This window comes from Malus sylvestris, chromosome 17 (assembly GCF_916048215.2).
Source record: "Malus sylvestris chromosome 17, drMalSylv7.2, whole genome shotgun sequence".
In the NCBI taxonomy this organism is placed as follows: Eukaryota; Viridiplantae; Streptophyta; class Magnoliopsida; order Rosales; family Rosaceae; genus Malus; species Malus sylvestris.
The window spans coordinates 7,108,820-7,130,714 of NC_062276.1; the positions used below are offsets into that span (position 1 = coordinate 7,108,820).

The 21,895-nt window shown below is 35.8% G+C and overlaps 4 protein-coding genes across 4 annotated transcripts; all 4 read right to left on the reverse strand.

Annotated features, from left to right (window-relative positions):
- Positions 1-1,583: 1,583 nt before the first annotated feature.
- Positions 1,584-4,613, reverse strand: LOC126610830 (vesicle-associated protein 4-2-like). The gene is made up of 7 exons (XM_050278970.1): positions 4,029-4,613; positions 3,212-3,282; positions 2,909-2,990; positions 2,655-2,776; positions 2,119-2,196; positions 1,891-2,010; positions 1,584-1,779 (listed from the first exon to the last, which is right to left on the reverse strand). The coding sequence occupies exons 1-7, from the start codon at positions 4,300-4,302 to the stop codon at positions 1,720-1,722; spliced, it is 807 nt and encodes a 268-aa protein (XP_050134927.1). The 5' UTR covers positions 4,303-4,613; the 3' UTR covers positions 1,584-1,719.
- Positions 4,614-12,462: 7,849 nt separating this feature from the next.
- Positions 12,463-13,117, reverse strand: LOC126612433 (uncharacterized). The gene has a single exon (XM_050280830.1). The coding sequence runs from the start codon at positions 13,064-13,066 to the stop codon at positions 12,710-12,712; it is 357 nt and encodes a 118-aa protein (XP_050136787.1). The 5' UTR covers positions 13,067-13,117; the 3' UTR covers positions 12,463-12,709.
- Positions 13,118-15,863: 2,746 nt separating this feature from the next.
- LOC126612247 (uncharacterized) lies at positions 15,864-16,362 on the reverse strand. The gene has a single exon (XM_050280622.1). The coding sequence runs from the start codon at positions 16,272-16,274 to the stop codon at positions 16,005-16,007; it is 270 nt and encodes an 89-aa protein (XP_050136579.1). The 5' UTR covers positions 16,275-16,362; the 3' UTR covers positions 15,864-16,004.
- Positions 16,363-18,658: 2,296 nt separating this feature from the next.
- LOC126612246 (uncharacterized) lies at positions 18,659-19,145 on the reverse strand. Its single transcript, XM_050280621.1, has one exon. It carries the CDS (start codon positions 19,067-19,069, stop codon positions 18,797-18,799), a length of 273 nt encoding a protein of 90 aa, XP_050136578.1. The 5' UTR covers positions 19,070-19,145; the 3' UTR covers positions 18,659-18,796.
- Between the last annotated feature and the right edge of the window lie 2,750 nt (positions 19,146-21,895).

Genomic DNA, 21,895 nt, shown 5'->3' on the forward strand with positions numbered 1-21,895 from the left:
TGTAGAGATATCTATTATATCTACAGTTCCAAAAGTGCTTTTACAATAATCGCTTATGGACTTTGTCAACAAAGAGAAAATGAAAAGAAACCCAACTGTGCTGCTGCTGGTATTGGAAACCAAATGTTTTAGATGTATCCATTCCTTTTTTTGATAGATTTTGCACTAATGGAGATTATTGTTCTTAGTATAATCCAATAATGAAGATGGTTAATTGATTTTTAATTATTTGTTGGTTTCATTTGCTATCACTTAAGCTTTACCAATAATAACTTTTTAATTATTTGTAATTACAGGCAGGTATTCCATTGTTAAAGAAAATTGTGAAAGCGATAATATATACTTAGTTGGGGATTAATTTATACTAATTAGAGGCAGGTACCTATCCATTGTCATTAGCTTACATTCCAATTCATTGTTAAGATTAGTTTAAAAGATAAGATCTCCTCTTATTCTCCATATCATATATATAATCTTTTATATTAGAGGATGACTTTGCCATCTGTCTAGCTCAAGTTACTGCACACCTCTTCTTCTGATAAACACTTTGATATAACTTTTTACAAATCTTTAATTAAACTTGGAACTTTTTATACTACAGGGGAGTCACACATTCAACATGGAACACCAAACGATTTAAGAATTTTTTGGACGTGTTTTAATAAAATGTTTTTGAAACCAGGTGAATTTTGAAAAAAACACTTGAAGTGTTTTGTGGAAGAAGCACATAACTGACGCTTCTTTTAAAAAGCAATTCAAGTATTTTTGAAATTCAAAAATATTATGTCTCAAAACGCTTTTAGTCATTTTAAAAGTACATCCAAATGTACTGTTAGTGTCCCTTATTAATGGAAAAAGTTCAAAAGTTATTTGTAAAAAGTTGTATCTATTTGTATTGTATTTAGTCTCTTTAGTGGAAAAGTTCAATTTCCTATTGAAAATTTGCAAAAAGTAAGCTTTATCTGTTTGTATTTCTTTATTCTTTAAGCCTGAGTTTTTTATTCTCTCTGTATGGGACAAAAAAAAATTGTAAACTAGAATCTCAAAGATCATGAGCAAGATACCTCCATGAAAATAAAAGGGAAACCAAGAAATGGTCTTTGATGGATAAGTTTGGTATTAATACGTTTGTTTTATGGTTAGTGGACCAAAAAATAAGAATTAAACTCAGATCTCAATCCACTTTCCACTAATTCCATATAATTAAGAAATGGAGAGCAGCCTCAGTATTGCTCTCTTTCAAGCTGTCAACTCTGAAGTCTGAACAATAGCAAAAGTGTAGTTGTATGTGTTTAGAACCACAAATTTCATAAAGTCATTAGTAATCTGAATCAAGATCATTTCAGATCAATACATAGTATACATACACATATATCATGATCCTTAGAGTGTATGTCAACATGGAACAAATAATTGCACATAGTTTTTGCAAATTCAGCAAAACCGTAAATTCGCCGCATCGAGAGTTCATGTTGCATATCTCAAGACAAAAATGAGGTAAAACAACCAGCCAGAACAGAGATTATATCTTCTGTCAAAATTAAAACATTCATTTATACTATCTACAGGTTATAAGGTAGAGATGGGGACCGGAACCAATAAGTACTTTATTCTAATTTTTCTCTTGAAAATAAATCTCTCAAAGGACAGAGAAAAACGAATCCATCCACAGCGAAACATGCTTTCAATTAGAAAGAAATGCCCTAAACAAACACAACTCTACACTGAATCAGCCCCTTCAACCTGCTGCTGCGCTAGGTATCTTTCCCTGCGCTCTTTCTACAAACGAAACCACACATAGCGTAAGTAAGAATGTGCACAAGAAGAATGGTCTAAACAAACACAATAATCGTCACTCTACCAAAAGAAACAACATGTTGAGTGCCTCACCCATTCATCTATGACAAGTCCTTCCCCTACAATCCGGGGGCCTGCTTCTTCTGGAGGCTTCTTTCGTGTTTCAAGGGCAGCTTCAGCTTCAGCCAATTGCCGCTTAAGTTTTTCCATTGCCTTAAAAAACAAAATTGAAAGTGAAAGGGCTTGTTACCGAGGCTAAAGCTAAGACAACCAAAAAAGTATGTATTGTGCAAGAAATGGCAAATTGGTCCATCTACTTACAGGGGTAGGGTGCTCAGGGTCAAGGAAAACAACACGCAAAACCTGCTCAACCACAACTTCGTCCCTCTGCTCCTCAAACTGCATAAACACATATTACAGTTAATGTTTAATATCTTTGAATTATGACGCACACTGGTTTCTATCTTGTCATAAAGTAAAAAATATACAGCAGATTTCAGGTCATAAATCGGATATATAGCAAGATTAACCTGTTGCAGAAGCAAGATATATGGTCTAAACAAATTATAAGGAAGCCTTAATTAGAAATTATGCCAAATGTTTGCTACTGTAGTATGTGACATCTGAGTTTTCACTTATTAACATATGGCGCAGAAGGTTATAGACAGTATGTGCTTTCACAACTGCAAGAATATTCCCAATTTCACACACCGGAGAAAACAACCTCAAATCTGACATCTCAAAGTCTACTCACAATATTTACTGATATTATCTTGAGGGAAAGTAAAAATGTTACTGTGGAAAAACAACGTAAATGAATATGGTAAAAGTTATTTACGAAATGCCTGCAACAATACCAGTTCTGGTACATAGTCCATATCTCCTTTCACTTTTAAGCTCATGATCTTGAACTTCACCCTGCTCTTCTGGTCTACAGCTGGTTTCTCATCGTTCTCCGGAGGTTCCACAAACTTGAAAACTGTCAAGATTTAATATTACAATTTTCAACAATGAACTTGCTAAAATATGACTAGCTAGTATGTTGTTCATTGCAAATATATGGACGTGAAATATAACCCGAAATAATGGAAGATCATGAAAAATGAATTACCAGTTGCAATAAGACTTTCACCAGGAGCAAGTATACCTCCAGGAGGACGCATGTAACAACTCTTTGGTGCAGTTGTTTGGAACTAAAGCAACCAACACGTAAGCAGTTAGATAGTCGTATCAAATTCGTAATAGGAAAACTCCTGATACTGTCATCCAATGCTATACAATTTTCAAAACTATGCTAACCAAATTTGGTCGTAAATCTAGTCGAACAGTCAGTTTTTCCAATTAGCTATGACTAGTTTCGATAATGTTATAGAGGTAAAATACATAACAGGGGAACTTAGGATTCAATCCATACCTTGAAAGCTACAAGAGACTTGCTTGTGTTTTTTATCCCAATTGCACTCCTGACCTGCTTACCGGGTTCATCTTCAGACGAAACAATCACAAAGTGAGGCCAAATATATCTAGCTTGAATCATCTACCAGCGAAGGAACTCAGCCAGCATTACACTTTTATAATGATTAGCAAATATTTCTGAGTGAAAAGCTTATAAGAAATCCTAAGTGGAACAAAAACAAACTACACAAATGGATACTTAAAAACAAACTATCAAAGAACAGAGATATCAGATGTACAGACACCGATTAGAACCGTCCAGATCGGCAAAAAGAAACAACATTTGGAACTACTATAAGGGCTTGTTTGGGGTTTGCCTGTAGAATGGTTTAAATCGCTTTCTAACTACCAAAAACAGCTTATGGCTACGTTTGGCAGAAAAAATTGAAAGTGCTTTGACGGGTTTCTTATAAAAACAATTCTATGAAAAGTGCTTCTAAGCATAAATGCTTCTCATCGAAGCATCAGCAAACGGTTCCCAAGTCTTTCACAGTTTAACTCATGAAACTAATAAATCATGCAACTTAAGCAAATCAAAGAACAAAAATTATGGCATTATGTTTTATGTACTAGATGTTGAAGACCCAGAAAAACATTTATCATTGAAAAAAACTGTCTAAGCTTAAAAGCACGACATTTCCCGCAACCAATTAGACAACCCAAAAGAAACAAAGGTCAACTTTTTCCATTGAAATTCTTAGAAACTAGAAAAACCCAGATCACAATTATTACATAACAACAAAGATAACTAGAAAGATACAAGTAAAGGGGCTTACATGGAAAAAAGAGCTTATTCGGAGGATCAAGACGCAGCCTTCTCCTAGCCGGAAGCAAAGACTTGGTCACGTACGACACCGTACTGGCGGAATGAAGAGCCATCCGCTCCGCCGCAGACTCGTGAATCTGACCCAGCTGGTGGTGAACATTGTGATGCATTGAAGACAAGGTCGAGGACGACGACGAAGAAGCGTTCCCGGACTGCCAAAACGGCATTTTGAATAGACTCCAAAGCTTCCCGTCAGGCCCAGATTTCTCAGCCTCCACAGCCATTCTCGACCAACTCGCCGGAAATCACTTCTCGTCGCTGGCAAGTGGGTTTCGCCGGAGATGGTGGGAAAACAGTGAAAAGAGAGATTTTGTTTTTGCGCGGATGAAGGCGAAAGCTGAAAGATTGAGACTTCGGTGGCAAGTAGTGTTTGTGGGAGGCCTTTATGGGATGCGATTGCCAAATGTGGATGAATGCGACCTTTCGTTCTGGACCTTTTGGATTGTCGGAAGTGGCGGTGGTTACTTTTGCTCACTCCACTCTGTTCTGTTGTCGTTGTTGGCTGTCAGTTGGCAGCTGAGGATCAAGTTTAAAAACTTATCGTGGGCTACATATGGACTATATATTTCGGAATTGGATCCCCTCCTCCGCAAATGGTGGGATCCTCGTAATCCATTAGCACGGATCGTTGAATTTTGATTCAACGGCTACAATTATTATAACTTGTTCAGGAGAGGATCCAATTCCATATATTTCGATTTCATTCAAATTATTGGACTATATATTTTTTTTAAGTAATATCCTAATCTAATATCTTTTTTTGTCTAACTAACGTCGTAATCTAATTTAATCAACGGGAGGGAATTCAAATTTGAATTGAAAGAGGGATACATTACCCTAATTAAAGTGGTTACGCCAAAATAAAATTATTGAAATATAAGAGCATAGTTGTATGTTTTTTCCTTTGTCGAATCTTACACTAATTTGATTTTTGGGTGCCACCAATTTTATACATGTACACACACACATATAGAAATGTAGAAATATTCCATGACACTATATTTTAGTCCAACATGGCAATTAATTTGATTTTTATTTTTACGATTTCTTTCCTTCTCCACCATCATTAATTATTTTTCCTTTCCTTCTACTGAATATCTCCTCCCTCCTTACCCTCTCCCCTTTCCTTCTCCACCTTTTGGATCTTTCTTCGTCCTCCCATGGTTGCATCATAGAAAATTTACTCGCATATTCAAACTTCAAACCACATAAACAAATCCTGCATCTGTCCTCCATTGCTCCACCTTTCGAATCTCCATTGCTCCACCATTTGAATCTCTAGTTTTGTTTTTTAATTTCCATTGTCATGTAATGAATGCTAGAGCTACAAAATTTGAAAATACCAGCACATAAGAATCAGGCCAATCGACCGGATTAGTGTGCATACTCTCTTGCATCTGAGTACGATCGTCTTTCATGTAAGTTAGAGCAATTTAAAAATACCTAGTCAAATATCATAGTAAAGTTTAAGATAAATAACATACAAATCTTACAAAATGTATGTGTTTAACTCATACGCTTAACTTGTATATGCGTGATTAAAAAATTTGCACATGATTTTTTCATAAGTTTTTCTCAAACTAAAATATTAGCCGTTTAATTGTTACATATTTTTAGGTATGTTATATTACTATGAAAGGAAAAAAAAATTCTTATGTTTTATTTTATTTTATTTTTACAAACGATATTATCTACACTAAAGGAAGGGGATGGGCTAGCAATAATGTGGTTCAAACTCGCATTTGGTGAGAGTCAAACCTAAGACTCACTCACAAGTGAAGATGAATACCCTTCAACCGTAGTACTAAGTGGCAAAAAAAAAAAAAAATTCTTATGTTATATACATGAGTTATGACATTCTCGCTATCGAAATAATTCTTATTGATCGATTCCTTTAGTGGATAACATTTTCTCTTCAATCCATTGTACTTGACGTTCATCGATCTCCCCTTAATATAATTTGAAGCAATAATATCGGTTGGAAAAGAAAAATTGATAGCTTGGTCCAAACATAAAATTGACAACTAGGAAGAATATACCCAAACCGTTGGTGGAAGAACTATAGCTTTGGATACGACATGGACATGCACCAAATCCACACTTTCTTTCAAATCTTCATATGATTCCTTTTTCCTTTCATCTCTCTTTTTATTCTTTTGTCTTTAAAAGAATGGATCAATCGCATGAGGCCATAATTAAAATAGGCTAATCATGTTTAGAGCATTAGAACATGTTCTCCTGGTGGTGCCATTAAAGATAACGACGCAGCAATCAGCAACTCCACTGATATTCCCATGCGGCTCCTCCCTCTTTCAAAGGCATCTCATCTTTTTCCCATATTTCATGCACCATAATTTTGACCTGCCATTTTTCACTTGGGAAAATCACAAAGTTCAAACAGCTTTTGCGTAAAGTTACTTCCGTTCTCTTTATTTTTCTCACAGTGCTTATATAATAAGTTGATCGACCCAAGGGCTAATTGCTTGGACCAACATAATTGCCTAGTGAAATTTAAGATTTAAGGATTTCTCTCTCTTAATTATGTTAAACACATCAATTTAGTCCTCCAATTTCCAAATCCCTCGATGCACATTTATACTTCGATATATATAATTAAATTTTAAAGAGCACGTAACTAATGTCGTGTCAAATAATAGGATGACGACATTGAGTGACTTTGGAGTTTAAGTTGGAAGACCAAACTGATGAGTTTTTGTAATTTGGAACCATTTTCAATCAGAATCCAAATTTTATTGTTTTATTTTTGTTAAAGATGAAATTCAATTCATTATTTGGTCTTGTATGTGTCATATAAAATAGGAGGACCAGAAATATGTGATTTCCTTCTTTCTGAACAAATTAAAAGGATATCATATTAAAAGACTACATACACAGCATACGTAACGCTTGGTAATGATTTCATAAACATGGGAGTGGGCAGGAATACGGTCTTTCCAGCTCAGTTGGGCCTCAACAACTCAAGTACATTATTAGTCTCAGTGGTCCTTCTGATTGCTTCAAAGTCCCCCTCTTCTTTGCCACCGTTCTTTTTTCGAAGAAGAAGATTCTCCCACTTGTGTAGAAAGTGGCTTCAATAATGTTGCTAATTAGGGGTCTTCATTTGGCACGTGGGCCATGGGCCTGCCCGGCCCATCGGAAAAACGCCCGACTCGGTTCTTTATGGGATACGGGCCGGGCCATCTAGTTATATAGGAGCTAGGCTTGGGCTAGGGTGTTTGAGGCCTGGCTCAGCTCATAGGCCCGTCTCATTTAAAGCCTAGGATGCCCGGCCTGTAGGCCCATTTCATATTACACACACATGACACACTTAGGGCTGGTTTGATATTGATGTGCTTTGAAGAAAAAAAACTGTTTCTGCTATGCTGTGAGAATAAGCTCATTTTTGCTGCTTCACGTTTTCATTTTTTTTTTCCACCTAAAACTGTGAAAATGAGCTGTTTTTAAGTGTTTACTAAACACTTTTTTGAGCTCAGTTTTTTTTAATACCCACTTTTTATAAAAGTACCTCAGTATCAAACCAGTACTTATACTAGCTGTTCCCATTTCGGCCCAAACCCAACTCACTTTCTCTAGCCATACTCGACCTTAAACTCACACATACCATTTCTCTCATCTCCAACTACATAATCGAATTGATCTAACGGTAATTAATAGAATAGTGAACAAAAATGTATCCTCCATAATTTATTGACGAGTGTCCTTATGTAATTGGTGTAGTTAAGTCTCTTGTATAAATAGTGATTCATTGTCACTATTTCCTAAATTCCGATTCCTCTGTTATCAAAGAGAATATTATGCAGACTTTCCTTTCCTTGCTTTCGTCTTCTTTTCTCATCTAATTTCTGTCATCAATTCTATATTTCTTCACTTAATAAAATGCAGTTAATAAAAATAGCAATTTATGGATGAATCTCCAAACTTTGTAGGGAATAAATATTTACGTGCCAGAAGGAAATGTTTCCAAAGTATGTACAGATTACAATGACCTCAAGCTGAGTTTAATTTGGTCTCAGTTGGGAACCCAAGAATTTAGATACATAACTTTCCTCATAGACTCCTCTGCCGGCTTTGCTTTCTCTTCTCGCATGATTGTGTTTGAAACCCTAGCAGCAGAAGAAGGAGAAGAATACAGCTCCTTGGCCTCAGAAAACGACCTGGTGAGATGGTTCTTGGCATGCTGGTGCATCAGTCTTATGGGGTCGTTCCACCTGCACACCCCTTGGTCTTTCAGTACTTCCACAACACCAACTGTTGCCCCGACGATCCAAGCGCTACCTGCTGCACTCATCATCTAAATTTTCCTTTTTTCCTTGGGACAATCTTTTGATTTGTATTGAACAAAGTATGGGAATTTAGAAAGGTTGAGTTGAAATATTTGGCAGGGAGGATGTATTAAGATTGAGTAGTTTGATTTGGATACACGAATGGATGGAAGCAAAGCCAAAAATATTGGGGAAAAACCAGAGGTTGCAGAAGTTGCTGCTTGTTTTCCAAGGAAATCCACTGGTTTTTGTATAATTTTTTAGTACTTTTCTGCTGGTTTACACAGGCGCACTTTGTTTTGTCAATAAAATAGTGCTTTTAAGCGCAGACTAATATGGAATGGAACTTTAAACCGTGCACAACAATAAAAAAATTGCATGTGCATCATCACTGCATACATCATTTTCTTTTATTTTTATTTTTAACAAATGTAAATGTTATTATCAAGGAAAGACATGTATATAAATGGAGGCCCAATCACAATGAATGCACAAAATAAATATATAGATCTTTACAACAACATAAAAAAGAGTCCAACCCAAACTTTTGAGCCTGGTTTTCCCCTTAACACCCTTACGAGGGATATAAACATTTCTATTAGAGGAAAACTGATAAAAATTGTTTGAAAATTTTAAATTTTAACGATAAGAACAAAATAAATGATAAAATGAATAGTACTATGATTAAAATTTTTAATGTAAAAATATGATTTTTCGTTAAAATGAATAGTACCGGCAGCTTTTCGTTAAAGTTTCCTTCTATTATACTTCAATAAATTCTATTCTTTGATAAACCAAAAAAAAAAACTTTGGAGCCCAAAACTAAAAAGCACAATACTAAAAAACCCGAGCTGCCAGTTTCCTTTGCCGTCGCCGGAGCACCAACCAACCATCCACCAAGAACCAACTTCCCTTGTAGATGTTGAAGATCCAACAAGGCAACAACCCAGAAATGAAAAGAAGAAGGCTCCATCTACCTGCAACAAGAACCATAAATATCCAAATCGCAACCACAAAGGAAAGGAAGCCAGTGGGAAATTCCACAAGCGGCAGTGCCGAGAATTGCAGACAACTGGATAATGGTGGTGTAAACACTCCAGCCGGAGCTCTATGCACCATCCGATAAACCCACAAACGCGAAGAAGGGAAGCATTTACAAATATGAAATTTTTTGGGAGTGAAGAAGACTGAGCCAATTGGTATAGGTAGAAGATGGATTGATTAGAACTATGGAGGTGAAAAAACAGTAGGAAGAAGATGACGGGGAAGGTCTGAATTTTGACAAAGTTATTTACTAATTAATTACTTGATAATACTTGAATTCTCCCTGCAGACAACACTTTATCGTAGTAACAAAAAATAATTATATTTATGCGACTTGATACGGGTTCGATTTTCACTCATAGTACTCCTTCCCCTTCTATAAGAACTAATTAATTAACCTATTAACGTTATCACTCTACTAAAAATCACTTGTATCCTCTCTTTGGATGTACTCATTCCCAAAGAGGAAATACAAGTATTATTCTATTATAATAGTAGGATTTGTTAGACATAATTGTTTAACCCCCCCTAAGCAGGCTATACAAGATAATACATTTTCTAGTTCATCAACTATAAGGTAATAACAAATACAACTGAATATCCAGGTGCCATTAGCACATTGGTTTATGTTACATAAGTTTGCCATGTTGTAATAAGTTGGATTGAATAAGATTGGATTGCATTGCCACATAGGCTTGGTAATTATCACTGTACTAGTATACATACACTATTGTACTGCCTTCGTTCATTAATTGGAAACTTTAGTGATTCCTGACTCTCTCTTACTTTCTTCTTTTGCTATTCATCTTTTTCTACAGAATTACAGATTTATAACTCTAATTCAGTACTGTTAGGATAAGGAGTGCTAATTCATTTGACTAAAATACGTGTTGGTTATTTCTAACTCCTAGTAATCATTATTTCAGTGAAATTAATGAGGTAGCACCAGCAACATCAATTTCCAACCCTTGTCACTTGTTATATATACATTTTGCCAGAACAACTCTGTATGTAAATGAATATTCTTTTTAGAACCTCAGTAGTACGAGTAAATTTTATTAATAATATATTAACAACACTTACTAATACTAACATATCGATACACACCAGTTTTGTTTTAATTAGCAAAGTCTAGCGATTTGAATCTTCAAGTGCATGCACAAGAGAAAAAATGGACAACTTCCATATTTGATAAGATGAGTAATTTAGATGGTAATAAATCAACACACAAATTATATCCTCGTTGATCATGAGAAGAAACTAGTTGAATCTAAGGAATTTGGTAGAGGGGGACTTGTTTGACTGCAAAGTCGATTAAATTTTTTTGTTCACCAATGAAATTGGAAGGGAAAGGCATACAAATAATCCAAGGCAAAGAGAGAAAACAAAGGGCTAATGTTAATGTTGATCACATGATAAATTAGTTATCATATTAATTTTATATACATTACAGAAAATTCAGAGATCTAAAATTAACGATCAATTTGTTGCGAAAAATTACAAATCCCTTCAGGCTACAGTCTACAAGTTGTTCAACCATGGCCAACGATTTCTTGCTTATCAAAATTGAAAGAGTGGTTGAATGGATGATCAATTGGGACCCCAGCAGCTGAGGTACATGACTTTCCTGAGAGACTCCTCAGACTGCTTTATCTTCTCATCTTGTCTAACTTGAATTGAGATCAAAGCAGAAGATGGGGAAGAGAACTTGTTGGCCTGAGAAAACGACCCAAGTTGGTTCTTGGCATGCTGCTGCAGTAATCTCATAGTATAATTCCACCTGCAGATCCCCTGGTCTTTCAAGGCCTCCACAACTCCAACACTTGCTGCCACTACCCAACCTCTCCTTGCTGCTGCTGATGAAATAGTCATATTTTCTATCTGTATATATTTTTTAACAAATAACTCTTGATGGAAAATTGCAAGTGAAGAAAACTGATGTTTGTTTGATGTGTTTGAATTTTGATTTGGTGAAGAAAATGGTGAGTGGGTGTTGCTTTTATATGGAGTAACACTTCAACTAAATTCATGAATGTAGGAGGAAACTGGAAGCCCATATAATGTGGGAAAAACCATGGGAAGCCAATGGTTTACTTAGCTGGTCAGACTCACTCATTGACAGAGGAGACAAACTTAGGTTGGGTAGGACCAAGCAAAGGCACACGGTTTTCCTTTAAAAAAATCCATTTAAGCCTCAAGTATGGGAGGAGATACCACTTGTTTTACTTTATGGAGCTAAAACAGGGACTCAGTTTTTTTTTTTTTTTTTTTTTTAAATAAGAATTAGAGATGTCATTGTTAAAAGAAGTTGAGATTTATATCATAAAACTAATTGGTATTCTAACTCGATTTTTCATAAGTACATGCAGGGTTTATTTTATTTTATTTTTATGTGAGATTCTTCCCCCCAACAATTTTCCTAAATTAGAGAATGGTTATTAGAAAATATTTAGGTTTGAGTCTCATACTAAATGCCTAAAAGGGATAAAACCATGAAACAAACTAGTAAAGTCATCCAATCTCATACTAAATGCCTAAATTGCATTGGACTGGATTCTCACTAGTAAAGTCATCCAATCTGATTCAATCATGTTCGTTTGAAATTTAGGGATCCAAAACCATTAAAATCGGATCGAACCAGATTGGATCAGTCGGTTTGGGAGGTTTGAAAGGGATCTTCAACACCCCTACAATCGTGGCTAATCTTCTGTCCTAGTTCAGACTATGTTTCTATTTCTGTTCTTTTGATCTAATGGAAAGTTTTTGCTCCCTTTTCTTTTGGTATGGTTGGATGTTGCTAATTCTTCACTCTTTTGGTATGGTTGAACGTCTTGCCAGCGACCACGGAGGCAGCCACACTGGAGCAAACGAGATACAAACAATTTTGTCTCAAATTTGAAAATCACCTAACTACGTTCAGCAACATTTCAAGGAAAGTGAGAGTATAATAGGCGCTTTTGTCAATCCATCATAGCACCATTTTTTGTGGGGGCAATATTTAAACTTCAATTTCCATAAGAGCCCTTCTTCAAATGTACCGTTGTGAAAATAAAAAAATTCAACTCAATAGTGATCAGCAATTCTCAGATTTATATGTTTGATTTACATGGCAATTGTCATAACATAACAAAATTTACATCAATTTGCCAGGACCTAGCAGACATCAATTGCCTGCCACTTACGATCCCAAACGATAGCCTTTGCTAATAACTTAAGGACCCCTTCATGGGGTGTTCCATCAGCAAGCGCTTACACAAAAACATGCAATCTTAATTTGCTCTTGTTTCTGTGAATGAATAATTGATTAGTTGTTGGGACCCCAGCAGCTGAGGTACATGACTGTCCTCAAAGACTCCTCTGATTTCTTCATCTTCTCATCTCTCACTTTACTCAGAACTGAAGCAGAAGGAGAAGAGAGCTTGCTGTTGGCCTGAGAAAATGACCTCACTTGGCTCTTGGCTTGTTGGCCTACATATCTCAAAGCAGAGTTCCATCTGCAAATCCCTTGGTCCTTGAGTGCCTCCACAACTCCAACACTTGCTGCCACTATAGCCTTGCTTGCACTTGATGAACTCATGATTTCTTTTCTCTCCTTTGGGTATTCTGAATTCTTTTGGTAGTGATTGTGAATGTTTAAGTGTTTGATGAAGGATATGAGCATGAAGCGCTCTTTATATGGGAACTAGAAAGGGTGGGCCTTTCCACCAATTACTAGAGGCGGTTTAGAGTGTAAAGCCAATGGTATATATATTTCTTTTCTTGTCTTTTTGTCACACTCATTACCACTAACTATACAAATGAGCACACGGTTTTCCTTATCAAATCCACCTAAGCCTCAGGTATGGGAGGAAACACCACCTGCTTTTGTTTGTTACAGTGAAAATGTGAATGTATATACAGATAAAATGTCAATAGCATGTCAATAGTAACACGTATTAATACTAACATATCGATACACACTAGTATTTTTTTTTTTTTAACAAATTCTAGCTACTTGAATCTTTAAGTGCATGAACCAGAGAAAAAATGGATAACTTCCATATTTGGAAAATGAGTAATTTTGATGATAATAAATCAACACAGTAATTATATCCTCATCCATGAGAAGAAACTAGTTGAATGTAAGGAATTTGTAAGGGTGGGCCTTTCCACCAGTAACTAGAGGCGGTTTAGGGAGTGTAAAGCCAATGGTATATATTTCTTTTCTTCTCCTTCTGTCACACTCATTGCCACTAACTATACAAATGAGCACACGGTTTTCCTTATAAAATCCAACTAAGCCTCAGGTATGGGAGGAAACACCACTTGTTTTTGTTTGTTTTAGTGGGAAATTGTCAAACTGTTTCCAAGACAAGATAATCTATTCAGCTAAACAACTATATCCTTTTTTTTTTTTGGGATAAAAATTAATTAACTCAGATTTCAAAGATTTTAGATTTCATTTTTCTAAATAGTACTATCCATACATCATTTTTTACCTTATACTCACTTTTATTAGTTTTTGTTCATTAATCTTTTTCATTCATTCGATCCAACAGCTGGAAATTAAGAGAGTGTATGAGAGGTAAAATTTGGTGTATGGATAGCACTACCCTTCTTATAAATAAATATCTAAGAAAATTGCTACTAAAAATTACTTAGAAAACAAACTTATTGAGAGAATAAATCTTACATCAAGTAAAATAAGTCTTATTTGATAGTTTAAATGATTTTGGCATCTCTCCCTTATTGTGAGTTGTGTTCGGATGGATACTCACATTTTAATATGAAATCAAAGCAGGCTATGCACTTGTTGAGTCAAGGGTCTACGTGCCCACACGTTAGCTAATTAATGTGGCCCACGTGCTAGACTTAAAATGACTCCACACTTCTTTGTCAATAATTGCGATATCATCAAAAAGTGGTGTAGTCTTTTTCGCGTGATGCCTTTATAGTATTTCTCCGGCTGGATTTGGATTCTCCGGGTGGTGTAGTCTTTTTTATGAGTTTGCAATTGCAGTATTTCTTATAGCATGAGTGGCCTCTCATTCCTGATCGAGAAATTTCTCATGTGGTTCTTCTTAAGCAAGGCTTCTTGTTGAGGAATAAATGTTATTATTCACTTTATGATGATACCTGCCTTCACTTCTTCGATTTTCAAGTGGTTCGCCTTTTGATTTCAAGTGATTTTACCCTGAAATAATTCTAGCCTTTCTTAAATTACTTTCAAGCATGTCCAGTCAGTCCAGTCATTTAGCTACAAGCTTCATACTTAAATACTCCTGACTGCTCAAATAGTCTTAAACAATTTTAACTATCTGAGTGGGCTTAAATATTCTTAACTACCTAAACAGGCTCCAAATTACGTGTCCAAATAGAAATTACCTAACTACGTTGATAAATTTCAATGGAAGAGAGTATACTGTATGCATTTCTGTCGCTCCATGTCATAGTACCAACTTTGGTGGGAAATTTTACACAATGTCAATGATTTCCGGAGTTCTTGCATTCTCTCATCATCGCCCATATATTGCGTATGCTTGCACAGGCCTATAAATTTTGAATAAAAAACGTTTGAATACTGGCAAATTTAACGCCATTATAGGATGATAAATGTTCCACTCAGGACAAAGTAACTAGTAGCTAAGTGTGTCCTCTGCGGAGTCCAGGGTGAATCTACAATTCACCTTATCCGCGATTGTGCATTTGCTAAGTGTTTGCTAAGTGTGTCTGGCTTGCTACTCCGATTGGTATCCCTCCTTCTCCGCCTTATGTCCTCTCGATGTTGGATTGGATTCTGAGTTGGACTTCTCACCTCAATCCATCGAACTTTGCTCTTGGTTTAATGGTGCTTTGGGCAATCTGGGGTGCACGAAATAACCATCTCTGGAATGACTGTATGGACTCTCCTGACATCATCGCTGCTTGGGGTCTCTCTTGGTGGCAAAAGTTCCAGAGAGTTGCTCCCCTCCCCCCCCCTCCCTGAGACTCGCTACTCGTCCCCAAGTCCCTCATAGGTCGTCCCGCCCTCCTGCCCATTTCCTTACAGCTAGGGGGTTTTCAAAACAATATCCTCGAGAGTGGTTCATTCCAGATTGTGACGCTTCTACATAATTCTTCCAATTATTTGTCCGACATTGGACTCTTCCAACTATTTGTCCGACATTGGACTCTTAATTGAAGACTCGCGTGTGATCCTGTCTTCAACCACTAGAGCTTATGCTACCATGTTCGTCGCCAAGTCAATCGTATTGCTCATCGCCTTGCACGGTTTGCCTTTACTTCAAGTTCGTCATGTAACTGGTTTGAGAAACCTCCGGACCTCATCTCAAATTTACTGTTTGACGAAGCTGTTTTGTAATTGACGTAGGGCTTTGTAACTCTGTTTTTGAAATGAAATGAATCTATCGAGTACTTTTTCAGGAAAAAAAACAACTACTGGCTAAAGATGAAAAAAAGAAACGAGATCAAGGTAGAAATTCTCAGCAACAATTTCTGTTCTATATGGTGATTGTTACAACGAAACAAAATTTACATCAATTAGCCCCAAGCAAACATCATCATTTGCCGTAATTTACAACCCTAATCTTTGCTCTTGCTTTTGCGAATGAATCATTCAATTAATTGTTGGGACCCCAGCAGCTCAAAAACATGACTGTCCTCAAAGACTCCTCTGATTTCTTGAGCTTCTCATCTCTCACTTTACTCAGAGCTGAAGCAGAAGGAGAAGAGAGTTTGTTGTTAGCCTGAGAAAATGATCTCACTTGGCTCTTGGCTTGTTGGCCTGCATATCTCAAAGCAGAGTTCCATCTGCAAATCCCTTGGTCCTTGAGTGCCTCAACAACTCCAACACTTGCTGCCACTATAGCCTTGCTTGCACTTGAACTCATGATTTCTTCTCTCTCCTTTCGATATTCTGAATTCTTTTGGCAGTGATTGTGAATGTTAAGTGTTTGATGAAGGATATGATCATGAAGTGCTCTTTATATAGGAATTAGAAAGGGTGGGCCTTTCCACTAGTAACTAGAGGCGGTTTAGAGAGTGTAAAGCCAATGGTATATATTTCTTTTCTACTCTTTGTGTCACACTCATTGCCACTAACTGTACAAATGAGCACACGGTTTTCCTTATAAAATCCAACTAAGCCTCAGGTATGGGAGGAAACACCACTTGCTTTTGTTTGTTTTGGTGGGAAATTGTCAAACTGTTTCCAAGACAAGATAATCTATTCAAGCTAAAAAACTATATCCCCTTTTTTTTTTTCTTTTTTTTTTTTTTGGGATAAAAATTAATTAACTCAGATTTCAAAGATTTTAGATTTCATTTTTCTAAATAGTGTTTTCCATACATCTCTTTTTACCTCATACTCACTCTTATTAGTTTTTGTTCATTGATCTTCTTCATTCATTCAATCCAACGGCTGAAAATTAAGAGAGTGTATGAGAGGTAAAATTTGGTGTAAGGATAACATCGCCCTTCCTATAAATATACATCTAAGAAAATTGCTACTAAAAAATTACTACGAAAACAAACTTATTGAGAGTATAAATCTTACATCACCTAAAATAAGTCTTATATGATGGTTTAAATGATTTTGGCATCTCTCTCTTATTGTGAGTTGTGTTCGGATGGATACTCACATTCTAATATGAAATAAAAGCAGGCTATGCACTTGTTGAGTCAAGGGTCTACGTGCCCATACGTTAGCTAATTAATGTGGCCAACGTGTTAGACTTAAAATGACCTCACACTTCTTTGTTAACGATTGCAAGATCATCAAAAAGTGGTGTAGTCTTTTCCTCGCGATGCCTTTATAGTATTTCTCCGGCTGGATTTGGATTCTCCGGGTGGTGTAGTCTTTTTTATGAGTTTGCAATTGCAGTATTTCTTATAGCATGAGTGGCCTCTCATTCCTGATCGAGAAATTTCTCATGTGGTTTTTCTTAAGCAAGGCTTCTTGTTGAGGAATAAATGTTATTATTCACTTTCTGATGATACCTGCTTCACTTCTTGATTTTCAAGTGATTTTAACCTTAAATGATTCTAGCCTTTCTAAATTGCTCTCAAAAAAGTCAGCCCGGTCACTTAGCTACAAGCCTCATACTTAAATACTCTTGACTGCTTAAATCATCTTAAACAATTTTAACTATCTGAGTAGGCTTAAATATTCTTAACTACCTAAACAGGCTCCAAATTACGTGTCCAAATAGGAATTACCTAACTATGTTGATAAATTTCAATGGAAAAGAGAGAGTAAACTGTTTGCATTTCTGTCGCTCCATGTCATAGTACCAACTTTGGTGGGAAATTTTACACAATGTAAATGATTTCCAGAGTTCTTGCATTCTCTCCTCATCGCCCATATATTGCGTATGCTTGCACAGGCCTATAAATTTTGAATAAAAAACGTTTGAATACTGGCAAATTGAACGCTATTATAGGATGATAAATGTTCCACTCAGGACAAAGTAACTAGTGGCTAAGTGTGTCCTCTGCGGAATCCTGGGTGAGTCTACAATTCACCTTATCCGCGATTGTGCCTTTGCTAAGTGTGTCTGGCTTGCTACTCCGATTGGTATCCCTCCTTCTCCGCCTTACGTCCTCTCGATGTTGGATTGGATTCTGAATTGGACTTCTTACCTTAATCTATGGAACTTTGCTCTTGGTTTAATGGTGCTTTGGGAAATCTGGGGTGCACGAAATAACGGTCTCTGGAATGACCGTATGGACTCTCCTGACATCATCGCTGCTCGGGGTCTCTCTTGGTGGCAAGAGTTCCAGAGAGTTGCTTCCCCCGCCCTCCCTGAGACTCGCTACTCGTCCCCAAGTCCCTCATAGGTGGTCCCGTCCTCCTGCCCAGTTCTTTCGAGCTAGGGGGTTTTCATAACGTTATCCTCGAGAGTGATTCACTCCAGATTGTGACGCTTCTACATAATTCTTTAAATTATTTGTCCGACATTGGACTCTTAATTGAAGACTCGCGTGTGATCCTGTCTTCAACCACTGGAGCTTATGCTACCATGTTCGTCGCCAAGTCAATCGTATTGCTCATCGCCTTGCACGGTTTGCCTTTACTTCAAGTTGGTCATGTCACTGGTTTCATAAACCTCCGGACCTCATCTCAAATTTACTGTTTGACGAAGCTGTTTTGTAATTGATGTATGGCTTTGTAACTCTGTTTTTCAAATGAAAAGAATCTATCAAGAGCTTAAAAAAATAAAAAAATAAAAACTACTGGCTAAAGATGAAAAAAGAAAAGAGATCAAGGGCGAAATTCTCAGCAACAATTTCTGTTCATGGTAATTGTTACAACGAAACAAAATTTACATCAATTAGCCCCAAGCAAACATCATAATTTGCCGTAATTTACAACACTAATCTTTGCTCTTGCTTTTGCGAATGAATCATTCAATTAGTTGTTGGGACCCCAGCAGCTCAAAAACATGACTGTCCTCAAAGACTCCTCTGATTTCTTGAGCTTCTCATCTCTCACTTTACTCAGAGCAGAAGCAGAAGGAGAAGAGAGTTTGTTGTTGGCCTGAGAAAATGATCTCACTTGGCTCTTGGCTTGTTGGCCTGCATATCTCAAAGCAGAGTTCCATCTGCAAATCCCTTGGTCCTTGAGTGCCTCCACAACTCCAACACTTGCTGCCACGATAGCCTTGCTCGCACTTGATGAACTCATGATTTATTTTCTCTTTGATCTTCTGAACTCCCGTAGTAGTGATTGTGAATGTTTTAAGTGTTTGATGAAGAAGATGAGCACCAAGTGCTCTATATATAGGGGATTACAAACGGTGGGCCTTGTCGCCAAAACCAGGGGCGTTTAGAGAGTGTAGAGCCGATGGTATTTGTTTTCTTTTGTCACACTCATTGATGGAGACAAAATTCGGCTGGGTGGATGAAATGACACTCACTGCCCACTGGACCACAAATGAGCACACGGTTTTGCTTATTATATCTATTTAAGCCTCAAGTATGGGAGGGATTGTATAAGTGGAAATTGTCACATTGTTTGACAAGCTAATCATTTTTTTTAAATAGAGATGATACAAATCTTAATGAAGATCCTCCACAGATTATTAAATCATAAGTGTCTAACTTATCCTATGTATGATTTCTGGGGGGAAATTACATACGTATGTCGTAGATCAAGACAAGCTATTCTACTGATTACCAAGTAACTCAAGTTTTTGTTTTTTATTACTGAGAAAAAATAAAATTACAAAACAAACTCATACAGAATAAAATATAGAGAAGCTAGGGAGAGAAAAGAGACAAAATAAATATATGATATGAGTAATGCTGTATATTAATATTCTAATACAAATCATGTGATGTATTAATAATAGAAAATATGCACGTTAATCAACATTTAAGTAATAATTCAATCATTGACATCCGTGTAATAAATAATTTATAAAACTTGATTAAAATAATTGATCTCTGTAATATTACTCGATATGATACGCACACACACGTATGATTAAAATAATTGGTCTCTGTAGTATTACTGGATATGGTATATTTTGAGATGCCTTATATATATTCTATTATTTTCAGATCATTACTTCCAAATTTGTTTTGAAAAAACTTGGTAGCATATGGGGCCTTAATTTTGTTTTGACAATATTGCTAGCTGAAATTTTTTTCACTTTTGTGCCTCTACCATTAGATTACGTTTGACGATCTAGGCTAAAAGAACTTTTGACAATATTGCTACCTGAATCCAATTTTCACTCAAAATTCCATTTAGGTTAACAACGTGACTTGCACAAGACAACATTTTAAGGACAATTTCTTCAAGTCAAGCTTCAAAGAATATCAGACGCATTTCTTACGCACACATAAAAAACAAAACAAAAAAACAAAATTTTCACTCATGTAATGCCAATTGTAGATGTTTTGAGGTCATTTCCTCCAAAACAATTTGGATATCTTTTAATTTCTCGCATCTTCTCTTATGACGTGTTTACGTAACCATAATGAAAATATGTGGAATTGAATTGAGGAGAAATTGAAATGAGGAGGAGTTAGAATCAAATTCATGTTGAAGTTGTTTACTTAAATGTTCTAGAATCGGAATAAAAATGAAACTAATTCCATAAAGTTGTTTACTAATTTAGCAGAATCGGAATATAAACCAGTATGATTACTAAATTGCCCTTATCCCGATTCAAATATTTTATATACTTTTTCTAATAAAATTTGATATAATATATAATAGTAAGAACAAAATAAATAAATCGCTTTTTTATTTCATAGACACATTAAAGTGTTTTTTTTTATTTATTTTTAATAAATTTAAGTATGTACTTTAATATTTAAATTTTCTCGCTCAAAATTGTAGTTTCTTCTATTCGGCATATGCATGGAGTTGTGCATAATGTGAATGAGGGCATAATAGGAAGAAAAAATGCATTCCTGATTCCTTCACCATCCAGGAATCCAAATACCTCACCTATGAAGGGAGTCCAATTCCACCAATTTCAGGAATTGAATTCCATTTTTCGTGTGGGTCACACACGCTATTGATTCCTCCAAATCATAGTAAACACAAAAATTATCCGTAATCGGAATCGGATTCCTTATTTTCATTTCGATTACGGATGCATAAACACGCCCTTAATCTAACCATAACCTAGCTCGTATTTTGTAACTCTGCTCAAGATTGATGATGAACTAACCGCATTTTATCTTCTTTTCATTATCAAACTCCAACTAATTCTTAATTATGTAATTATTAGTTGAAAAAACTTGTTTAGTATAAAAAATAAGTTGCATTTTTATCTATTTTTTTAAGTGGAAATTACGTGGAGGGTCCTCACATAAGCTTGCAAGTAAATTGGCCAACTCTCTAGCTTACTAATTAAATTTATGATGGAAACTCAATTATGGGCGAAATCCAGCGGTCACACGCACTTCACGTCATCCTAATTGTTTTGTCCATATGTTTTTTTAATGATATACCTAAACCACACAATGAGCTAGCCTAATTTAGTATTAATGTCGCAATTCATGAGCGTCAAACTTAATACCTCTTATTTACAAATGAAGAGAAATATCACTATACTATTATACTAAGTGAATTATTGTTCACTTGACAATTCACCAATATTAAAAATAAGAGTAATGCTAAGGAGACTAAATGTGCAGATTAAATTTTATAAACTAAATTATATGGAAGTTGATGATTGGAAAATTACTTAAATGTTGATTAACGTGCTTATTTCTTATTGTTGACACATTATTTAGTTTGTAAATTTAGTTTATAAATTTGGTTTACCTATCATTACTTAAGTGTTGATTAACATACTTATTTCTTATTGGTGACACATCATTTAGTCCATCATATGTGAGACTTTGTCATTCATATTTTTACACCTACCTTATATGTGTTGAATTTTTAGATTAAATATACAGACAATACTGATTCGGTGACATGGATATGTAGCAATTTTCAATGTGATTGTTGACAGATCATTTAGTTTATAAATTTGGTTTACCTATC